The sequence below is a fragment of the Puma concolor genome, chromosome C2, assembly GCF_028749965.1.
Source record: "Puma concolor isolate L17-30 chromosome C2, mPumCon1.1.hap2, whole genome shotgun sequence".
Taxonomy (NCBI): Eukaryota; Metazoa; Chordata; class Mammalia; order Carnivora; family Felidae; genus Puma; species Puma concolor.
Genome location: NC_141675.1, coordinates 32,400,380 through 32,419,149, shown reverse-complemented (window position 1 = coordinate 32,419,149; position 18,770 = coordinate 32,400,380). Strand labels below are relative to the sequence as shown.

Genomic DNA, 18,770 nt, shown 5'->3' with positions numbered 1-18,770 from the left:
ATGCTTCTTGTTTTTTGATGTCTGTTTCCTTCCCCAGATTAGTGAGATTTTTAGCTATAATTTGCTTAAATAAACCTTCTGGTCCTTTTTTTCTCTTCATTTTCTGGGACTCCTGTGATACAAACATTATAATGCTTTAAGGAGTCGCTGAGTTCCCTGAGTCTACATTTGTGATCCAATACCTTTCTTTCCTTCTTTTTCAGCTTCATTGTTTTCCATAGTTTTTATCTTTTGTATCGCTGATTTGCTATTCTGCTTCATCCATCTTCATTAGCATTGCATTCATTTGGCTTTGCATCTTGGTTATAGCATTTTTTTATTTCTGCCTGACTAGTTTTTAGTTGTTTTATCTCTACAGTAAAGGATTCTGTAGTGTCTTCTGTGCTTATCTCAAACCCAGCTAGTTTCCTCATGATTACTGTTTTAAATTCTGGTTCAGACATCTTACTTTTATCTGCATTGATTAAATCCTTGTGACTTCTCTGTTCTTTCTTTTGGGGTTAATTCCCCTGTCTTCTCATTTTGTCTGGGTTACTTTCTGCATTTGATTGTTAGGAAAGACCGTTGTACTCTTCCAAGTAATGGCTATATTAAGACGAGGTTCCCCCCCACCAGCCCCCAGAAAAGGAAGCTAGATTCTAGGTGCGTTTTGGTTTGTTTGTTAAAAGAAGCTAGATCCAAGGGTGAAAAAAGAATGAAGATAGATCCTGTTTCCCCTCAAACTGAAGCTTTCCAACACTCTATGATCAGTAGACTTGGTGCGTGCGAGGGATCTGTGCCAGGGAGATGTATTTCAGTAAGTTGGCTGACACAATTGTGGGAACTGGCAAATTTGAAATCTGTGTAGGACAGCAAGCTAGAGGGAGGTTGGAGTTGTACAGCCCTGATGCAGAATTTCCTTCTCCAGGAAACCTTAGTTTTTTCTTCTTAAGGTATTCAACTGACTACATGAAACCCACCACCTTATTGAGGGTATCTCCTCTAGTTAAAACTGGCTGATGTCGCTGTTAACTATATCCATGAAATACCTTCACAGTAACACCTGGATTAGTATTTGATTCAATAACTAGATACTGTAGCCTAGCCAGGTTGATACATAAGACTGACCATTACATTCTCCCTTGTTTCCTCATGCCTTTCTTCCTACAGTCCTAATACTCTCCTTTTCTTCGCAGCAAATCTCAATTATTTATGTTCACTCCTTTTTGTCTTCTTAATTCTCTTTAAACACACTCCAGTCAGATATCTGTTTCTGCCACTTCAGTGTTTCTGTTCTTAGTCAGCAGTTACCTCTTTATTGTCCAAATCACAGGGAAGCTCCCAGGTATTATGTTTCTCTCTCAGTAGACATAGCTACTTCTTCCTTCTTAAGTCACTGTCTGAACTTGTTCTCTGGAATACACACTGTCATAATGGATCTTAAAAAGCTAAACTGTAAATACTGAATTATCTCAGAACTCAGTCTTCAGACCTTTTTGTCTTTCCTGTCTTTATTCACTCTTTGGTGAATAAAGTGAAAACCAATTCCATAATTTTATTATTTTTGTTAGAAAATAATGATGGTGGAAGAGGTAATATAGTCACATGATTTATATATATGGTAAAATGTCATTCACCCATGGCTCTGAGCTATCAAATTATCTTCTTGAAGGCAACCAAATTTGGCAGTCTCATAAATTTTTTTCCAAAGATTATGAATATAATAGCACATACATATTGATTGAGAGGCAGTATGTGATATTGTGCTTAAGAACTTGGACTGTGGAGCATAACTCCCTGTAATTAAATTCTGTCTCTGCCCCGTTGCTGGCTGTGTAACTTTCTTTTTTTTTTTTTTTTTTTTTTTCAACGTTTATTTATTTTTGGGACAGAGAGAGACAGAGCATGAACGGGGGAGGGGCAGAGAGAGAGGGAGACACAGAATCGGAAACAGGCTCCAGGCTCTGAGCCATCAGCCCAGAGCCCGACGCGGGGCTCGAACTCACGGACCGTGAGATCGTGACCTGGTTGAAGTCGGACGCTTAACCGACTGCGCCACCCAGGCGCCCCTAACTTTCAAGTCTCTTAGCTGATCTTGGTCTCAGTTTTCTCCTATGTACAAAAAGAATAGTTTTAATATACTTACTTGTTTGAGTTATGAGGTATAAATGACTAAGTATGTGTAAAGAGCTTACAAGAGTGGCACATAAAAATAAATAACATTCCTTTTTTTCATAAATGATAGCATTGTATACATACAAGCTTCTTGCTTTTTTTTCCCCCATCAACAAATGTCTTGATAAGCTTTTCTTTTCAGCACATAAATCATGCCTCATTTTTCATTGGATGATGTGTTGTTTTATTTGCTCTAAATAATGTCTTTGATGATGACTTCAAATATATATCTACTGGATATTTCCACTTAGATACCTAATAAAATCAAAGCTTTCTAATTACCCTTGTCTTTTCTTTTGATCTTATTTTCCTACATTATAATCTATAATTTTTTTTTTTAGCTAAATCTTCAGAACCTCTCTACCTATTGGTTAACACTTTACTTCACGCCAGCATTGTTGTACTGAGTTGCTGAAAGCCAACAACTTGAGAATCATTATTCCAAACTTTTGGCAAAATATTCTCTATTTAGTTCTCCTATTTAGTTCTCCTAAATAGTTCTCCTATTTAGTCTTCCTTCTTCCACTTTTACTCTTCTATAATCTGTTCGCACAGCGGTTTTAAATGCAAATCAAACTATTTCTCACCCATACCATATTTTCTGGTGGGTCTTATCTGCTTTAGATTTAATTCCTGAGTTCTGACCAGATTCTAGTAGAACTCTTGTAAACTGGTCTCTTGATTTCTTTCTTACTCTCATCTCCTGCCTCTGTTTCTGTGCTTCAGCCACATTAAATACCTTGCTCTTTTATGAGTGCCCTCTTCATAACAATTTATCTTATAACCTTTGGACTCCTTTTCCCTGGAACAATGTTCTGTCATATAATCATATACTCATCCCTTCACTTAATGGTCAAATGTGAACTCTGCAGAGAGGCCTTCTTGCCTGTGACTACCCTTTTTACCATACTTTTTTTAAAAATTCTGTATTTTTCATTATAGATTTTTTATTAACTGGCATACTTTTTTCATTTGTATATTCTGTATTAGTTTATTATGTTCACTAACTTAGAATGTAATAACCACGAAGATAGATACTCTAATTCACCTCTGTACGTCTGGTTTGTAGTAGAATAGTGGTTACGTACATACTGGATTGATAGGTGAATGAGGAAGCACTAAATAAGTTTTTATTAAACTCTGTGGTATTAAGGGTAGTTTTTTAATTACCAGTCTTTCACAAGCTAATACTTTTGTAAAATGCAAGCAAATGAATTATATGTTTCTTAGTGTCATATTATTAGTCAGTAGACATACAATCATTGTCAGATTGTTAAGAAAATTTCTAAAAACTTTCGAATTGTACTGATAATCAACTGTGAATAAACCATTTGTGGTCAGCACCTATTTGCAGACCATACTATGAGTAGCACAGCATTAAAACAGGTTTGCCCTTCTATACCCAGTAGTTAAAATTTGAAGGCTAAATGAAGTATTCTTCTCTTCGGTAAACAAGGAGAAACTACTTCATAGCCAGTGTCACAGAACCCGGCTGAATTCCTGTAGAATTATTAATTTATAAAATAATTCCTTTAGTAATACCAGTGAAATTTAATTAGTGCTCACTCTATGTAGGAATGAGTGTTTTTCAATAGACTCAGACATCACAGTCCCCATGTTATGTATGTGTCGTTAAATTAGCAGTCTCTCAGTAGCCATTTATTTGCTAATTGTTGGTAAATGAAATGAAAATTTCAGTTGAAATTTGTTTTACAGATCAATAAGCATTTCATCTCAGTAAATACTGTTATATCCTGTCTTTTTGTGAAAACATATTGACCATTTTGCATTATGTTTATATGCCTAGGATGGGAAGAGGGTCATTACACAGTGGCAGTTGGCGTGTGGGATCTGGGTTCATAAGGAGATATGTAGCTAAAAGCAAAAATCATTAAATTGAAGAAAATTTGTGTCTCAGCTTCCACTAAGGAATTCCATCCAGGGTTGGTGTTAATTTTAAAGCTTTTCAACTCCTTGACATATAAGTCATTTTGTTTTGGGGACCTGGAGGTATATCCTGAATTAAAACTCCAAAGGGTATGATTTTGTATGCTCAGGACAAACTCTATTACACTATTTTCCATGACTTTGGGCAGTGTGAATGCCCCAGATCCCCCTTTTCTTTGAGCTATTCTCCTTTTTTATACAGATTAATTTAAAAAGTACTTTTAGGGGTGCCTGGGTGGCTTAGTCGGTTAAGCATCCAACTTCGGCTCAGGTCATAATCTTGCACTTCATGAGTTAGAGCGCCACCTCTGGCTCTGTGCTGACAGCTCGGAGCCTGCAGCCTGCTTTGGATTCTGTCTCCCTCTCTCTCTTCCCCTCCCCGCTTGTGCTCTGTCTCTCTTTCAAAAATAAATAAACTTAAAAAAAAAAAGTACTTTTAACTTTCACAGTATCATCAGATACCCTGACAGTGTGTAAAATATTGTAAAATCACTAGCCTGTATTTTGAAACATGAGAATATTTCTCAACTTACTATTATTGTGAGACACTGTATCTTAGGAAAAAAGTATTTTAATTAAATGTATTTCTAAGTAGTCACTAACTTAAATATATTTGTTTACATCTTGTCTTATATTTTAGCTTAAAGGCAGCAATCACTATTAACATGGGGTTGCCAAAAAGCAGAGTTTCAGGTTAACATTATATATATATATATATATATATATATATATATATATATATATATATACATATATATATATATAGTGTATGTGTGTATATATATATATATATATATATATAGTGTGTGTGTGTGTGCGCGCGCGCGTGTGCGTATAGATAATAGATGTGTTTAAAGGGAAATCATAAGTTTTAAGAGACATGCATGCTCCTATATAGTTATGGATGTTTGCCGATAAGTGGATCAGTATTCCAAAACATTGATCAGTTCATTTTTTAAAACTGCACATTCGTTCATACTTGCAGATGAATAAATAACCTAGAAAGAAAAAAAAGGAAGTTTTTTTTACCAGCACAAATTCTTAGTCCTTTGTCAGTATTTTTCTACACTATCAATAATGAAAATAAATATGAGTAAAGTTTAAGGTTTGTGTTATACCTGTTTTTCAGATGACTTGAAACACAAGTTTGAAAATATTTAAAGATTTGCAAATCCAAGTGAACATTTAAAAGTACATTAACACTGTGAGGAAAATAGGTCAATCAGAAGTTCATGGGGTACATTTTTGATTAATGAGTTTGGTAGGATCTATATTTCAGGGTTTGGGAGCTAGGCTATTCACTGAGAACAAACCATCTTTGTGGGTAAGGGCCGTGAATTGATTGTAAATATCTAAGCCATCTTTGAAGTGTCTAAAGGTATTAAAGATGCAATTGTATACACAGAACTCATGGGCAGGAGAAAAACCTAACATGCATGTTTGAAGGTTGGGAAGAGGGGGTGTTAAATTCTTCCTGCTGCTAATTAGGATGGAGCTGATTTTAAGGAGGAAAATGTTGTGAACTAAGCTATAGAGACACTAAGGCACAGAAAATTATGTTGCAGCCTAAGATCGTGACTTTATTTCTATAAAGTTAAGTTTTCTTTTTTTAATTTGTTATGCCGGAGTTGTAAAAACATAGAAACTGACTATTTGTTTCCTTCACCCATTTCCATTATACATTTGTTATCTTACGGATGAAAATCTGATTAATAGGTGAAAACCGTAATCTTCCTTTATTTCATAGCCATGAAGCTCATGACTGCGTTGGTGAATGTTGCCTTAAACCTCAGTATTCATCAGGATAACACACAAAGACAATATGAAGCTGAGAGAAATAAAATGATTGGGAAGAGAGCCAATGAAAGGTTGGAGTTACTTCTTCAGAAACGCAAAGAGGTAAGTTTCATACTATCTTAAGGTATGTGTGATTTTGTTTTTTGTTTGTTTTTGATGGGGCTGCGTGTGGCTGTGTGTGTGAGAGAGAGACAGAGGGACGGAGGGAGCAAGTGTGTTGTATGTATTTTAAATTATTTAAGTCAGATGTGTGATCTCAAGGTTTCAAATTAAACTGGAATGTTTAGCCATTGATTATCTGAGTGCTGTCTGATGGCTGAAGAGAATCATAAAACAATCCTATGTTTGAAAGAAGGTAGTCTAGGGGTCAGGTAACTCAGAAAGATTATCAGGCTGTGAATTCAGAAAGCATAATAAATAGTATGGTCAGAGCTGGGTGCTAGCAAAGCTGCCCTTCTAGAAGGAAGCCAAAGACTACTTATTAGCTGATGAATAAGGCATTCCTATAAATAAGATTGGTCTCAGTTTTACACTGCAATTTTCATGTGTGTGTGTATGTATATATATATATATATATATATATATATATATATATATATATATCTTGAAAGTGTTTTAAACTGGGTTTTTAGTAGGTAATATTTTTATTTGCCCAATAGGAAATCAAATTTTAAATATACAGTATTTTAACTTGAAAACAGAATAATATCACATTGCTACAAATAAATTACTGATGAATAATGGGTTATAACAAGCAACACGAAACGCAAACTAATTTTAAATTATTACCCATGCTGTATTAGGGTGCTAGCTGGGGCTGCTATAACAGATACCAACACAGACTAAGTGGCTTCAAGTTGAAGATGACTCCAGTTTCTCCATGACTTCCGTGTGTGTGTTTGTCTCTAAATTTCTGCTTTCTATAAAGACACCAGTAATAATGGATTCAGGGCCCATCTTACTCTAGAATGACCCCATCTTAACTAATTACATCTGACACAATCCTATTTCCAAATAAGGTTTGAGGTACTGGGGCATTAGGACTTCAGCATATGAATTTCTGAGGAACACAGTTACAATCATATATAATACTTGAAATTTTGTGAAAGTAAATTTTGGAACTGTGCGTCAGTAAGTACTATTAACCAAACTGTATGCCTCTTATAAATTAAATTTTTATATAATAAAACATAAAATAAAAAAATTATTTCAGTAAAACTGAAATAAAGCATACAGCAAAAGAGCAAGTCTGAAGGAATTTTATTCTCACACTCTTATATGTAATAAAAGCAAATTATTTCACTGAGTATTACTACACAAGAGATTATAATAAGAAATATCACTTGGAATGTAATTTTGTACAAGTGCTTTTGTGCCTCTTGAGCAGTAATTAAGCTCAAACTTTAACTATGATCAGTAGTATTTCCTGAATTTTATATCATTACTAGACTATTTTATTTTGTTACTGCATTCTGTGACTAATGGCGAGGATTGTTTCTATCTTCAATTATGCCTTCTGTATTGGGAACTTGGCCTAGTCTCAGTTATGGGCTAAACAGATGCAGAGTAATATTTGGATACTTTAGGTCGAATAGTAAGTTTCTTTTACAGTGGCAAATATGATCAAGGATGGCCTGTTACCAAGAGAGGCAAAACAAGTCAGGGGCCAGACTTTGTTGGAAGAGGTATAGAAATTGAGACTTCTTAAAAAGAAAGAAAGAGAGAAAGAGAGAAAGAGAGAGGGAGAGAGGGAGAGAGAGAGAGAGAGAGAGAGAGAGAAAGAAAGAGAAAGAAAGAAAGAGAAAGAAAGAAAGAAAGAAAGAAAGAGAAAGAAAGAAAGAAAGAGAAAGGAAGGAAGGAAGGAAGCAAGCAAGCAATTGAGGCTTCTTCTCAAAGCAGGTAGTATTTTGGATATTGGAATCTGGCCACATTTAGCCACATCACACTTTTGTTAGTTACTGTGTGTATGTATGTGTAAAGAGAGACAAAGAGGTTCTGAAGTCAGTTTAGTAAAGCTTTTGAAGTAATGCAGTAGTACTGGTAATTTCAAACAAGTGATGCACAATAAGTGAAAAAAAGGATTGATTATTATTCAGAATGGGAATAACTGGGAATTAAAAATAACTGGAACTGTTCATTTCAAATAAGATGATCAGGATTTAACTTTTTTTGTTTTTTCATTTCAGCTACAGGAAAACCAGGATGAAATTGAAAATATGATGAATTCTATTTTTAAGGGTATATTTGTTCATAGATACCGGTAAGGAATTTTAAAAATCACTTAGATTTTTAACTTAAATAATTTATTGCTTTTTTTGTAGTCCTAGGTAATTATAAAAATAGGAAACTCTCTATTTGTTTTGTTCTTTGGGAAACAGCTTTGGCTCTAAAAGCTAAATAAATGTCATACTACTGTTGTGGAAGAAATTGTTTTTTGTTTTTAAGTTTATTAGAAAAAGAGCACAAGTGGGGAAGGGGCAGAGAGAGAGTGAATCTAAAGCAGGCTCTGCACTGTCAGCATGGAGCCTAATATGCGGCTCAAACCCACAAACCATGAGATCATGACTTGAGTCGTAACCAAGAGTCAGATGCTGCACCAACTGAGCCACCCAGGCACCCCTGTTGTGGAAGAAATTGTAACACTGCCATACTCTTTTAAGTTCAGATCATATATTGTTAGAAGCATTCAGTATTTTTGGATTTATACTGATGGAGTATTTATTAATAGGATATCATTAAATTAATGTGGCCTTAATAAGATGTGATATTATTATCACAGATAATAATCACAGATAATCACAGATAATATTGATATCACAGATGATATCAAGATGTTCTTGATATTTGAAAAAATTCAATGCCCTGCTTCCTGTCCTGTGATACTCATCTTGTTTCACGGTCAAATTAACCAGGAGTGTTTTAAAAATACATCTTTGAAGATGGGAGAAAAGTTGACAAAAAAAGGGCACCTCTGTAAATAATCAACAACTCTTCTTTACCTTCATCTATACACATGAAAATAGAACCAAAGTATTTTTGTCATGCTCCATGGCAAGCCAGTTTAGTCTTTCTGTGAAGTTTTTAATTGTTGACTACATTATTAAGCAGCATATTTCACAGAGAATTAATGAATCATCTACATTAACTTGCTACGTTCTTTTAGTTAGGCATGATGTATGTTTAGGTAGATAGACACAGATAATAGAAGCACTGTTTTTAGATACATTTGAGACTTTTAATTGGCCAGTTAATTTAAAAAGTTAGTTAAAACAGGGAAATCCATTAAAAAAAAAAGAAATGTAGTTTGATATTTTAACTTAAACGTCTTGTTTTAATTCAGAGTATGAAAAAGACATTTGATCTTCTTGGTAATTTTTTTAATGTTTATTTATTTTGAGAGAGAACACGCCACGTGAGTGGGAGAGGGGCAGAGAGAGGGAAAGAGAGAAACCCATGCATAGCATGGAGCCTGATGTGAGGCTTAATCCCACAAACCATGAGATCATGACCTAAGCTGAAATCCAGGGTTGGTCGCTCAACGGACTGAGCCACCCACACACCCCCTACCTTTTTTTTAAATCTTCTTGATATTTATACAAAGAAAAAGAAAACACTAACTTGAAAAGATATGCACTCCCATGTTAATTACAGCATTATTTATAATAACCAAGATATGAAAACAACCTATAGGTTGATGAATGGATAAAGAAATTTTATATATACAATGGAATATTTTCAGCCATTAAAAAATAATGAAATCTTGTAATTTGCAACAACATGGATGGACCTCAAGAACATTATGCTGAGTGAAATAACTCAAGCAGAGAAGGACAAATACTGTGGATTATATGTGGAATCTAAAAACAACGACAAACTCATAGATACAGAAAACAGATTGGTGGTTGCCAATGGGTGGATGGGGAAAATGGGTGAAGGGGGTCAAAAAGTAAAAAGGATAAAAAAAAGATGAACTACTGAACAGCACCAGAAGTTAGCTTGCTGTTATCTAGTAATTTGTGACTATCTGCTGTAGTATTAGGAAATTTAGGCAAGTTTAATAAATTCGCACCTAACTTCTTGAATGAATAATAGAACTTTTAGAAGAAACCTGGAAGATTACAATGCACTGGGAAGGGGTATCTGGGGTGCTCAGTCAGTTAAGTGTCTGACTTGATTTCTGCTCAAGTCATGATCTCATGATTCATGAAATAGCACAGAGCCCGCTTGGGATTCTCTCTCTCTCCCTCTCTCTCTGCCTCTTCTCTGCTCATGCTGTCTCAAAATAAATAAACCTTTTTTTTTTTTTTTTTCTTTAACGCACTGGGAAAATGTGTTTAATAGCTGATTAAAAAAAGATACTGAGAGGGGCGCCTGGGTGGCGCAGTCGGTTGAGTGTCCGACTTCAGCCAGGTCACGATCTCGCAGTCCGTGAGTTCGAGCCCCGCGTCAGGCTCTGGGCTGATGGCTCGGAGTCTGGAGCCTGCTTCCGATTCTGTGTCTCCCTCTCTCTCTGCCCCTCCCCCGTTCATGCTCTGTCTCTCTCTGTCGCAAAAATAAATAAACATTGAAAAAAAAATTTAAAAAAAAAAAAAAAAAAGATACTGAGAGAGACTGTATAGCCTGATAGGGACACACATCCTGAAGTTGGAGATGTTTGGGATTTGGGGAACTAAACCAATCGATTAAAAAAAAAAAAGAAAAGGAAAAAAGCCACCTGTCTTTTAAATAAACTTAAGAATAAGAAAACAAAATTATTTATATTTACTCACAAATTTACCATTTCCAGGTCTCCTCATTCCTGAGTTTCTCTGTTATTGCTTTACTTCTGCCTGTTTTATTTTTTTATATGAAAAACTCTTTATTTCACCAAAAAAAAAAAAAAAAAAAATAGGACCAAGGCCTTTAATTTCAGTATGGGATATTTGATTATAATTTCATATTCTCTTTTGTTCATAAACTACACATGTAGTAAGTTATGGAAAAGTTAATTTTTTAAAAAGCCAGAATTTCCAGGGGTGCCTGGGTGGCTCAGTCCGTTATGTGTCTGACTTAGGCTCAGGTCATGATCTCACAATTCGTAGGTTCAAGCCCTGCATTGAGCTCTGAACTGACAGCTTAGAGCCTGGAGCCTGCTTCAAATTCTGTCTCCCTCTTTCTCTGCCCCTCTTCCACTCATGCTCTGTCACTCTTTCTCTCAAAAATAAACATTAAAAAATTTTTAAAAAACAAGAATTTCCATATATTTGCCATGTAGTCTTTTTCTATTATAACTTTATAAAGGTATAATTAATGTAAAACAAATTACATGTTATATAATTTTTTATAAGACCTATATATTTGGTCCTTTGGAACTTTTAGTCATACCTGCCAACCACTGGAGGGCTGGGGGACTGAAGGTTGAATCAGCTGATGGCAGTGGCTTAGTCAATCATGAATATTCAGTGAGACCTCCATAAAAATCCAAAGGACTGGTTCAGAGAGCTTGGTGAACACAAACAAAGTAACACACCTAGAATGGGCATGAAAGCTATGTGCCCTTTCTCCATACCTTGCCCCGTGTATATCTTCATCTGGCTATTGATTCAAATCCTTTATCATATCCTTTAGTTAATTGGTTAACGTAATTGTTCCCCTGAGTTTTATGAGCTGCTCTTGCATATTAAAAGAATATAAAGAGGATGTGGTTGGAACCTCCAGTCTAATAGCCCATGGGTCACAAGCACAGGTAACAAAAAGCCTAGGGCTTATGATTGGCATTTGAAGTGGAGGATAGAGGACAATCTTGAAGGACTGAGCTCTTAACCTGTAGAGTCTGATGCTGTGTCCAGGTAGATAGTGTCAGAATTGAGCTGAATTCTCAGAAACCAGTAGGTATTGTTGGTGTGTGTGTGCGTGCAGGCAAAAACCCATGCCCCAAATTCAAATTGGGTCCAGGAACCCAAAAAGAGTTGGTGTCAGACACAGTTAAGTGCCTAAGTTTTGACATATATACACCTGTACAACTACCACAAGCAAGATAATGGAATATATCCATCATCCTCAAAAATTTTCTCTTGCCACTTTGTAATTCCTCCCTACCTCCCTTTCTTCCAGTCTTCTCCTGCTCCCCAGAATCAATCAATTATCAGTTTGCTAACTGTTTACATTTTTTAGGATTTCATAGGAATGGAATTACACAGTATGTATTCCTGATTTTTGTTGTTGTTTTCATCTGACTTTTTTCACTAAGCCTAATTAGTGTTCATAAGTTTCATGAGTTTTAATAAGTTTTTCACATATGCCTTTTATCAGATTGAGGAAATATCCCTTCTGTTCCTAGTTTTCTGAGACTTTTTATTAGAAATGAATCTTGGATTTTGTCAAATACTTTTCTACATCTGTGGAGGTTGGTATATATGGTTTTTCTTTTTTAAGACTGTTAATGTGAACTAAATTGGTTGATTTTATAATCTTAGCCTTAAATTCTTTGGCTAAAACCCACAGTCATGATAAATTTTTCTTTCTAAATAAATTTGCTAAAATTTTCCTAAGAATTATAGTTCTGTGTTCAAGAGAGATCTATATAGATCTTTTTTAAAATTTTTTTTCTTTTTAAATTTGAGAGAGAGAAGAGAGCATGTGCATCAACAAGGGGGAGGGGCATAGGGGCAGAAGGAGAGAGAGAATACCAAGTAGGCTCCACGCTCAGCACGGAGCCTGACACAGCGCTTGATCCCACAACCCTGGGATCATGATCTGAGCCAAAATCAAAAGTCAGACACTCAACCAACTAAGCCACCACCCAGGGTCCCCAAGAGAGATGTGTATCTCTTAACTTTTAATTTTATTGAATGTCTCTGACTGCTTTTGGTACTGTGGAAATGCTGGCTTTGTTGAATGAGTTGCAATGTGTTATCTCCTTTTTAATCATCTGGAAGAGTTTAATAATTTTTTTTTTTTTCACATAGGCATTATATACCATTGGGACTGAGTGTTTTCTTTGTAGGGATGTCTTTAATTGCAAATTAAATTTCTTTAATAGATATAAGTCTTTTCAGTATCAAGAAAATGATACGTTGGTCTGCGTTGTTGAATTATATTCAACAATTATCAGCATAAAGTTGTTCATAAAATATCATTGGTTTCACATCTCTCATACCGATTGTATTTATTTTTCTTAAAAAATAAGATTTTGGTTACATTGAACTCTATTATTTTTCTATTTTCTATCACATTGATTTCTGCAATTTTATTTATTTCCTTTTTCTGCTTACTTTGGGTTTCATTTACTCTGCTTTTTAGCTTCACAAGGTGGAAAGTGGGGTAATTGATTTGAGGCCTGTTTTCTAACAGTAGAGTTTACTGCTATAAATCTCTCTTAGTATTGCTTTAGCTGTATCCCCTAAATTTGGATATGTTGTGTTTCCATTTTCATTCAGCTCCAATACTTTCTAATTTCCTTTTTGACTTGTTTCCTTGACAAGAAGAAAGTATTTAGTTTACAAACATCTGAGAACTTTCTGTTATTGATTTCTAATTTAATTCCATTGTAGTCAGAGAACATACTTTGTGTAATTTGAATGCTTTCAAATTTATTGAGTTGTGTTTTATGACCCACAATATGGTCTATCTTAAGAAATGTTCTATTTACTCAGGAAAAATTACATACTGTGCTTTTGTTTTTAGGTCAAAATCTGTTAGTGTTGTTCAAGTAATTTCTATCCTTACTGATTTTCTGTCTGTTTATTCTAACCAATATTGAGAGGGTTTTTGTAGAAGTACTTTTGTATTCTTGATTCAAGTCCCTTATCACATAAATGGTTTGCAATTTTTTTTCTTGCCTGTGGCTTTGTTTTCATTTTCTTAATGATACCTTACCTTTTGAAGAGCAAAAGTATTCCATTTGAATGAAGTAATTTACTCACTTTTCTTCTGTGTACATGCTTTTGATATCTGTGAACATTTTTCCTAACCCCAAATTTTTTTCTATGTTTTATTCTAGAAATTCAATAACTTAATCTTATAAGTTAAAATATATATACAGTTAACTATTATGTATTTTTTGGATATAAGGGTATAAGTCCACTTTTTACGTATAGATACTCATTTGTCCAAGCACCATTTGGTGAAATACTACCCTCCTCCAATTGAATTGCCTTGGAGCTTTTTTTCTTTTTTTAAGTAATTTGTACAACCAATGTGGGGCTCCAACTCATGACCCCCCAGATTAGGTTAAGAGTCCCACACTGTACTGACTAAACCAGCCAGGTACCCCTCCTTGGAGCTTTTCTTGAAAACTAAATGAACATGAATGCAAAGATTAATTTATGGATTTTTCTAATCTGTCCTTATACCCATACCATCTGTATTGATTAAAGCTTTGATACATAATTGATGTAGGACCTGTAAGTTTAAGTTGTACAATGTGATGATTTGATTCACATATATGATGTGAAGTGATTACCACAGTAAGGTTACTTAACACCTCAGTTGTCTCACGTAAGCACCTTCTTTGTGTGGTGGTGATTACATTTAAGATTTACTCTCTTAGCAACTTCCAAGTATGTAATAGATACAGCTTTGTTAACTATAGTCACAATGCTGTACATTAGATCTCTAGAACTTACTCATCTTATAACTGGAAGTTTGTACTCTTTGACCAACATATCTCCATTTCTGTCATTCCCCGGCCTCCAGCAACCACCATTCTACTCTATTTCTTTGAGTTTGGCTTATTTAGATTCCATGTATAAGTAGAACATGCTTACTTGTCTTTTTTTAGAGTACCTTTAAAAAATTAGGTTGTGTTAAATCCTCCTACTTTGTTCTTTTTCAAAATTGTTGTGACAATTATAGATTTTTGTATTTCTGTGTAAATTTTAGAGTCAACATGTCAATTTTTAAAAAATTTGTATTTCTTCATTTTGAGAGAGAGAAAGAGACAGTGCAAGCAGGGGTGTGACAAAAAGAGAGCAAGAGAGAGAATCCAAGCAGCCTCTACGCTGTCAGCACAGATCCCAACATGGGGCTTGATCTCATGAACTGTGAGATCATGACCTGAGCCGAAACCAAGAGTCGGATGCTTAACCAACTGAGCCAGCTAGGTGCCCCCAGCTTGTCAATTTTTACATAAAAGCCTGCTGGAATTCTGATGGAGAATATGACTCTATAGACCAATGCAGAGAGAATTGCATTTTTCACATTTTGAATCTTCCAATCTATGAATATAGATTGTTATCTCCACTTGTTTAGATATTCTTTAATTTCTCTTGGCTGTTTTTCATGATTTTTCAAGTACAAATCTTACACTACTGCTTTCATTAAATTTAGTTCAAGTGTTTTCATGTTTTATTCTATTGTAAATGAAATTGTTCTCTTAATTTCTATTCTAGATTCTTCCTTACTAATGTATAAAAAATACAGGTGATTTTTTTTTTATTCCTTCAGAATTACAAGATACTTTCATTGTTCTATAGTCTTGAGATTTTGTTTGTTTTTGTAGATTATTTAGGATTTTCTACATAACATGTCATGTCATATGTGAATAAAGACCATTTTAATTCCTACTTTCTATCTAAGTCTAAACACTTTCTATTTCTGTGTCTTTAATTTTTTTTTTTTAACTTTATTGCACTGGCTATATAACTTCACTACAAAACTGGGTAAAAGTGGTAAGAGAGGACAGCTTTCCTTTTTTCCTAATCTTAAGGGGAAAACAGCCTTTAATGTCAGTAGCTATTAAGTTTTATATTGATACCCTTTAGTCAGATGAGGAAATTCCCTTATAACTTTATTTCATATGTTGTTTTTATCATGATTGACTGATTTTATTTTTTTTCTGTTTCAGTTAAGATGAAAATACAGACTTTTTCCTTTATTCTGTTAAGATAGTGCATTATATTAATTATATTAATTGATTTCCAGGTAGTAGACCAATTTTGCATTCTGGTAAAAATTCTACATCATCCTGATACATAATCCTTTTACGTGCTGCTGGATTCAGTTTGCTAATATTTTGTTAAGGATTTTTGTGTCTCCTCTCATAGGGGGGCATTAATCTGCTAACTGGCCTCATAGAATATCTCGGAAGTCTTCCCTTCTGCTCTGTTTTCTGAAAGAGTTTATGAAAGATTAGTATTATTTCTTTTTTATTGATTTGATAGAATTCACCAGTGAAGCCCTTTAAGCCTAGCTGGTATTTTTGGATGATGATTTTCATTTACTGATTAAATATCTTGTCACACATTTTTCCTGTTTGTTTGTTTTTTTTTAACATTCATTCATTTTTGAGAGAGTGCGAGTAGGGGAGGGCAGAGAAAGAGGGAGACACAGAATCCAAAGCAGGCTCCAGGCTCTAAGCTGTCATCACAGAGCCCGATGCGGGGCTCAAACTTACAAACTATGAGATCATGACCTAAGCCAAAGTCAGAGGTTCAGCCAACTGAACCACCCAGGTGCCTCTGGTTTTTCTGTTTATTGATTCATTGTAGTAATTTTTGTCTTTCAGACAATATGTCCATTTCATGTATATTGCAGATTTGATGGCATAGTGTGGCTTTTGATAGATATTTCCTTGGAATCCTTTTTATTTCTGTAGGATTGGCAGTGATGCCTATTTGATTTTTGTTTTTGTATCTTCTTTCCTTTTTGTCTTAGTCTAGCTAAAGGTTTATCCATTTTACTGATCTTTTCCAAGATTGAACTTTTGGTTTCATTGACATTATTTATGTATTTTTTATTTCACTGATTTTTGCTTTATTCCTTATTTCCTTTCTGTCTGATTGCTTTCATTTTAATTTATTCATCTCTTTCTAGTTTCTTAAGGTAGAAACTGAGGTTACTGATCTTATATCCCTCTTCCTTTCTTATCTAGCATTTTAAGCTATAAATTTCCACAAAGCACTGCTTTAGTGACATAGCAGGATTTTTGATAATGATATATTTTAATTTTTATTCCATACAAATCATTTCCTTATTTCTGTATTGAGATTTCTTCTTTGACTCATGGGTTATTAAGTCTTTTGTTTAATTTTTAAATATTTGGAGATTTTCCATTAATTTCTATTATTAATTTCTAATTTAACTTTGTTGTGGTTATTAAACATACTCTAAGGGATTTCAATCATTTTACATTTAATGGGACTTGTTTTTTCCCTGTCCTTTTGAATTATTGAAAAAAAAAATAGTTCCATGCCAAAATGCCATAGGTTTCTGCTGTTTTAACCCAAAGGTTGACAACTTTTTTGAATAAATGCTTCTCAGTTCTTTTGGTTGATTTCCAGGAAGCTGAAATGATTGTTTTTGTCTTCATAGTTCTTTTTTGGGAGAAAACATTTCCCAACCACTTCACTCTCCTATTGCCTCACATTCATTTTTAAAAGATATTCTCTCTTGTTATGGAATTCTAGGTTGACATTTTGGGATTTTTTTAGCACTTGAAAGGAATTGATCCACTCTCTTTGGTTTCCCTTGTTTCCAACTAGAAAGAAATCTGTCATTCTTTTCTTACATATTTTATAGGTTATTTTTTTGCTGTGATTGCGTTTAAAAGTTTTATCGCTACAACTAGTAGAGATAACCAATGCTGTTAACCTATTCTGTTACACTGTTCTTTGCTGCCATTTTCTTAATGTTTCTTTCATCTCTTCCATGCTCTCCTCAAACATAATACTTGTTATAACAACTGTTTGAATGTTTTTATAAATATTCATCTACTTTTTTCTTAGACATGATTATGTGTAATCCTTATTTTTAAGGTTTGTTATATGGACCAGAGCAGTATTTTGTCTAAGACTAATTTCCTCCCAATACTAAGATAATAGCATTTTCTGAACTGAACTCTACTCTGAACTCTAGCCCTGTGAATTACAAGGTTTTTCTGCTCTGGCTCATTGGGACACAAAATACTCCCAGCTCTGCATGTGCTATCTCCTCTCCCCATTCTTTCTCCAGCTTTAGGTGGTTCGTTCGTGTGTGTGTGTGCTTTCTAGTATTCAGCTGATGAGGTGATACAGTCTTTGTGCAGATCTTCAGAGGTTACTGTCTATGTACATCTCTCCCCTCTGATACTATGCCTTGTAAAAACCTAGCCACTTTGTACTCTAGAGTCCCAACTCTTTCTCCTCAACTCAGGGATATACCCAGGCTCTGTCTTGGTTCCTCTGCCAATACTGCTACCTGGCAGGCACCAATCTGGTGCATTCTGAATTACCTTATTTGTTACCCTCTCTCAAAGATTACTGTCCTGCTCTGCCTAATAGCCAACATCTAAAAGTCATTATTTTATATATCTTACTCAGGTTTTTAGTTTTTTCAAGTGGGTATATAAATCCTGTCCATCGTGACTCAGCCATGCAATCTTAGTACGGAATCCATATTATTTTTCATTATTTTACCTTAGTCTTCAATGCTAACATTACGTAATTTTTATTTTAGAGTTTCACCCTTATTGAATCTTGCCAAAGCTTCAACCAATCATTCTCATAAAAACAACAATTCTTTAATTTTCTGTTACCTTATTGATTTTTATTTAATGAGGCCTTAAATAAACTAGTATTCATCTGTCACAGCTTACTTTTGATACATTAAAATTTTAGCTGTGTGAACCAGAATTACAAACAGTTGAGAATGTGACCTGCCTTCCAAAGTTATCAGTTAGAGGTACCAATCATTGATTTTTCCAGAAGTATTACTTACTCTGTAAAGGGGTGATGTTACTGCATGTACGTACTAGAAATAGAAGGTGCTGTGCGGTGATGGCACTTTAATGCCTTGAGTCTCACATGCTACTTTAATGTCAGACAAATATTGAATATTGGAGTGGTTCAGTCGGTTAAATGTCTGACTTTGGCTCAGGTCATGATCTCACGGTCTGTGAGTTCGAGTCTCGCATC

General features: G+C 34.6%; 1 protein-coding gene across 5 annotated transcripts in view; it reads left to right on the top strand.

Moving 5' to 3' along the window:
* The window catches only part of STAG1 (STAG1 cohesin complex component), a 404,176-nt gene that overhangs the window by 251,138 nt on the left and 134,268 nt on the right, over positions 1-18,770 (top strand). For all 5 annotated transcript variants that reach the window (XM_025913742.2, XM_086674339.1, XM_086674341.1 and 2 more), the window contains 2 exons: positions 5,849-6,000; positions 8,085-8,158. In XM_025913742.2, coding sequence (XP_025769527.1) covers positions 5,849-6,000; positions 8,085-8,158 — 226 coding nt within the window. The remainder of the gene's footprint in view (positions 1-5,848; positions 6,001-8,084; positions 8,159-18,770) is intronic.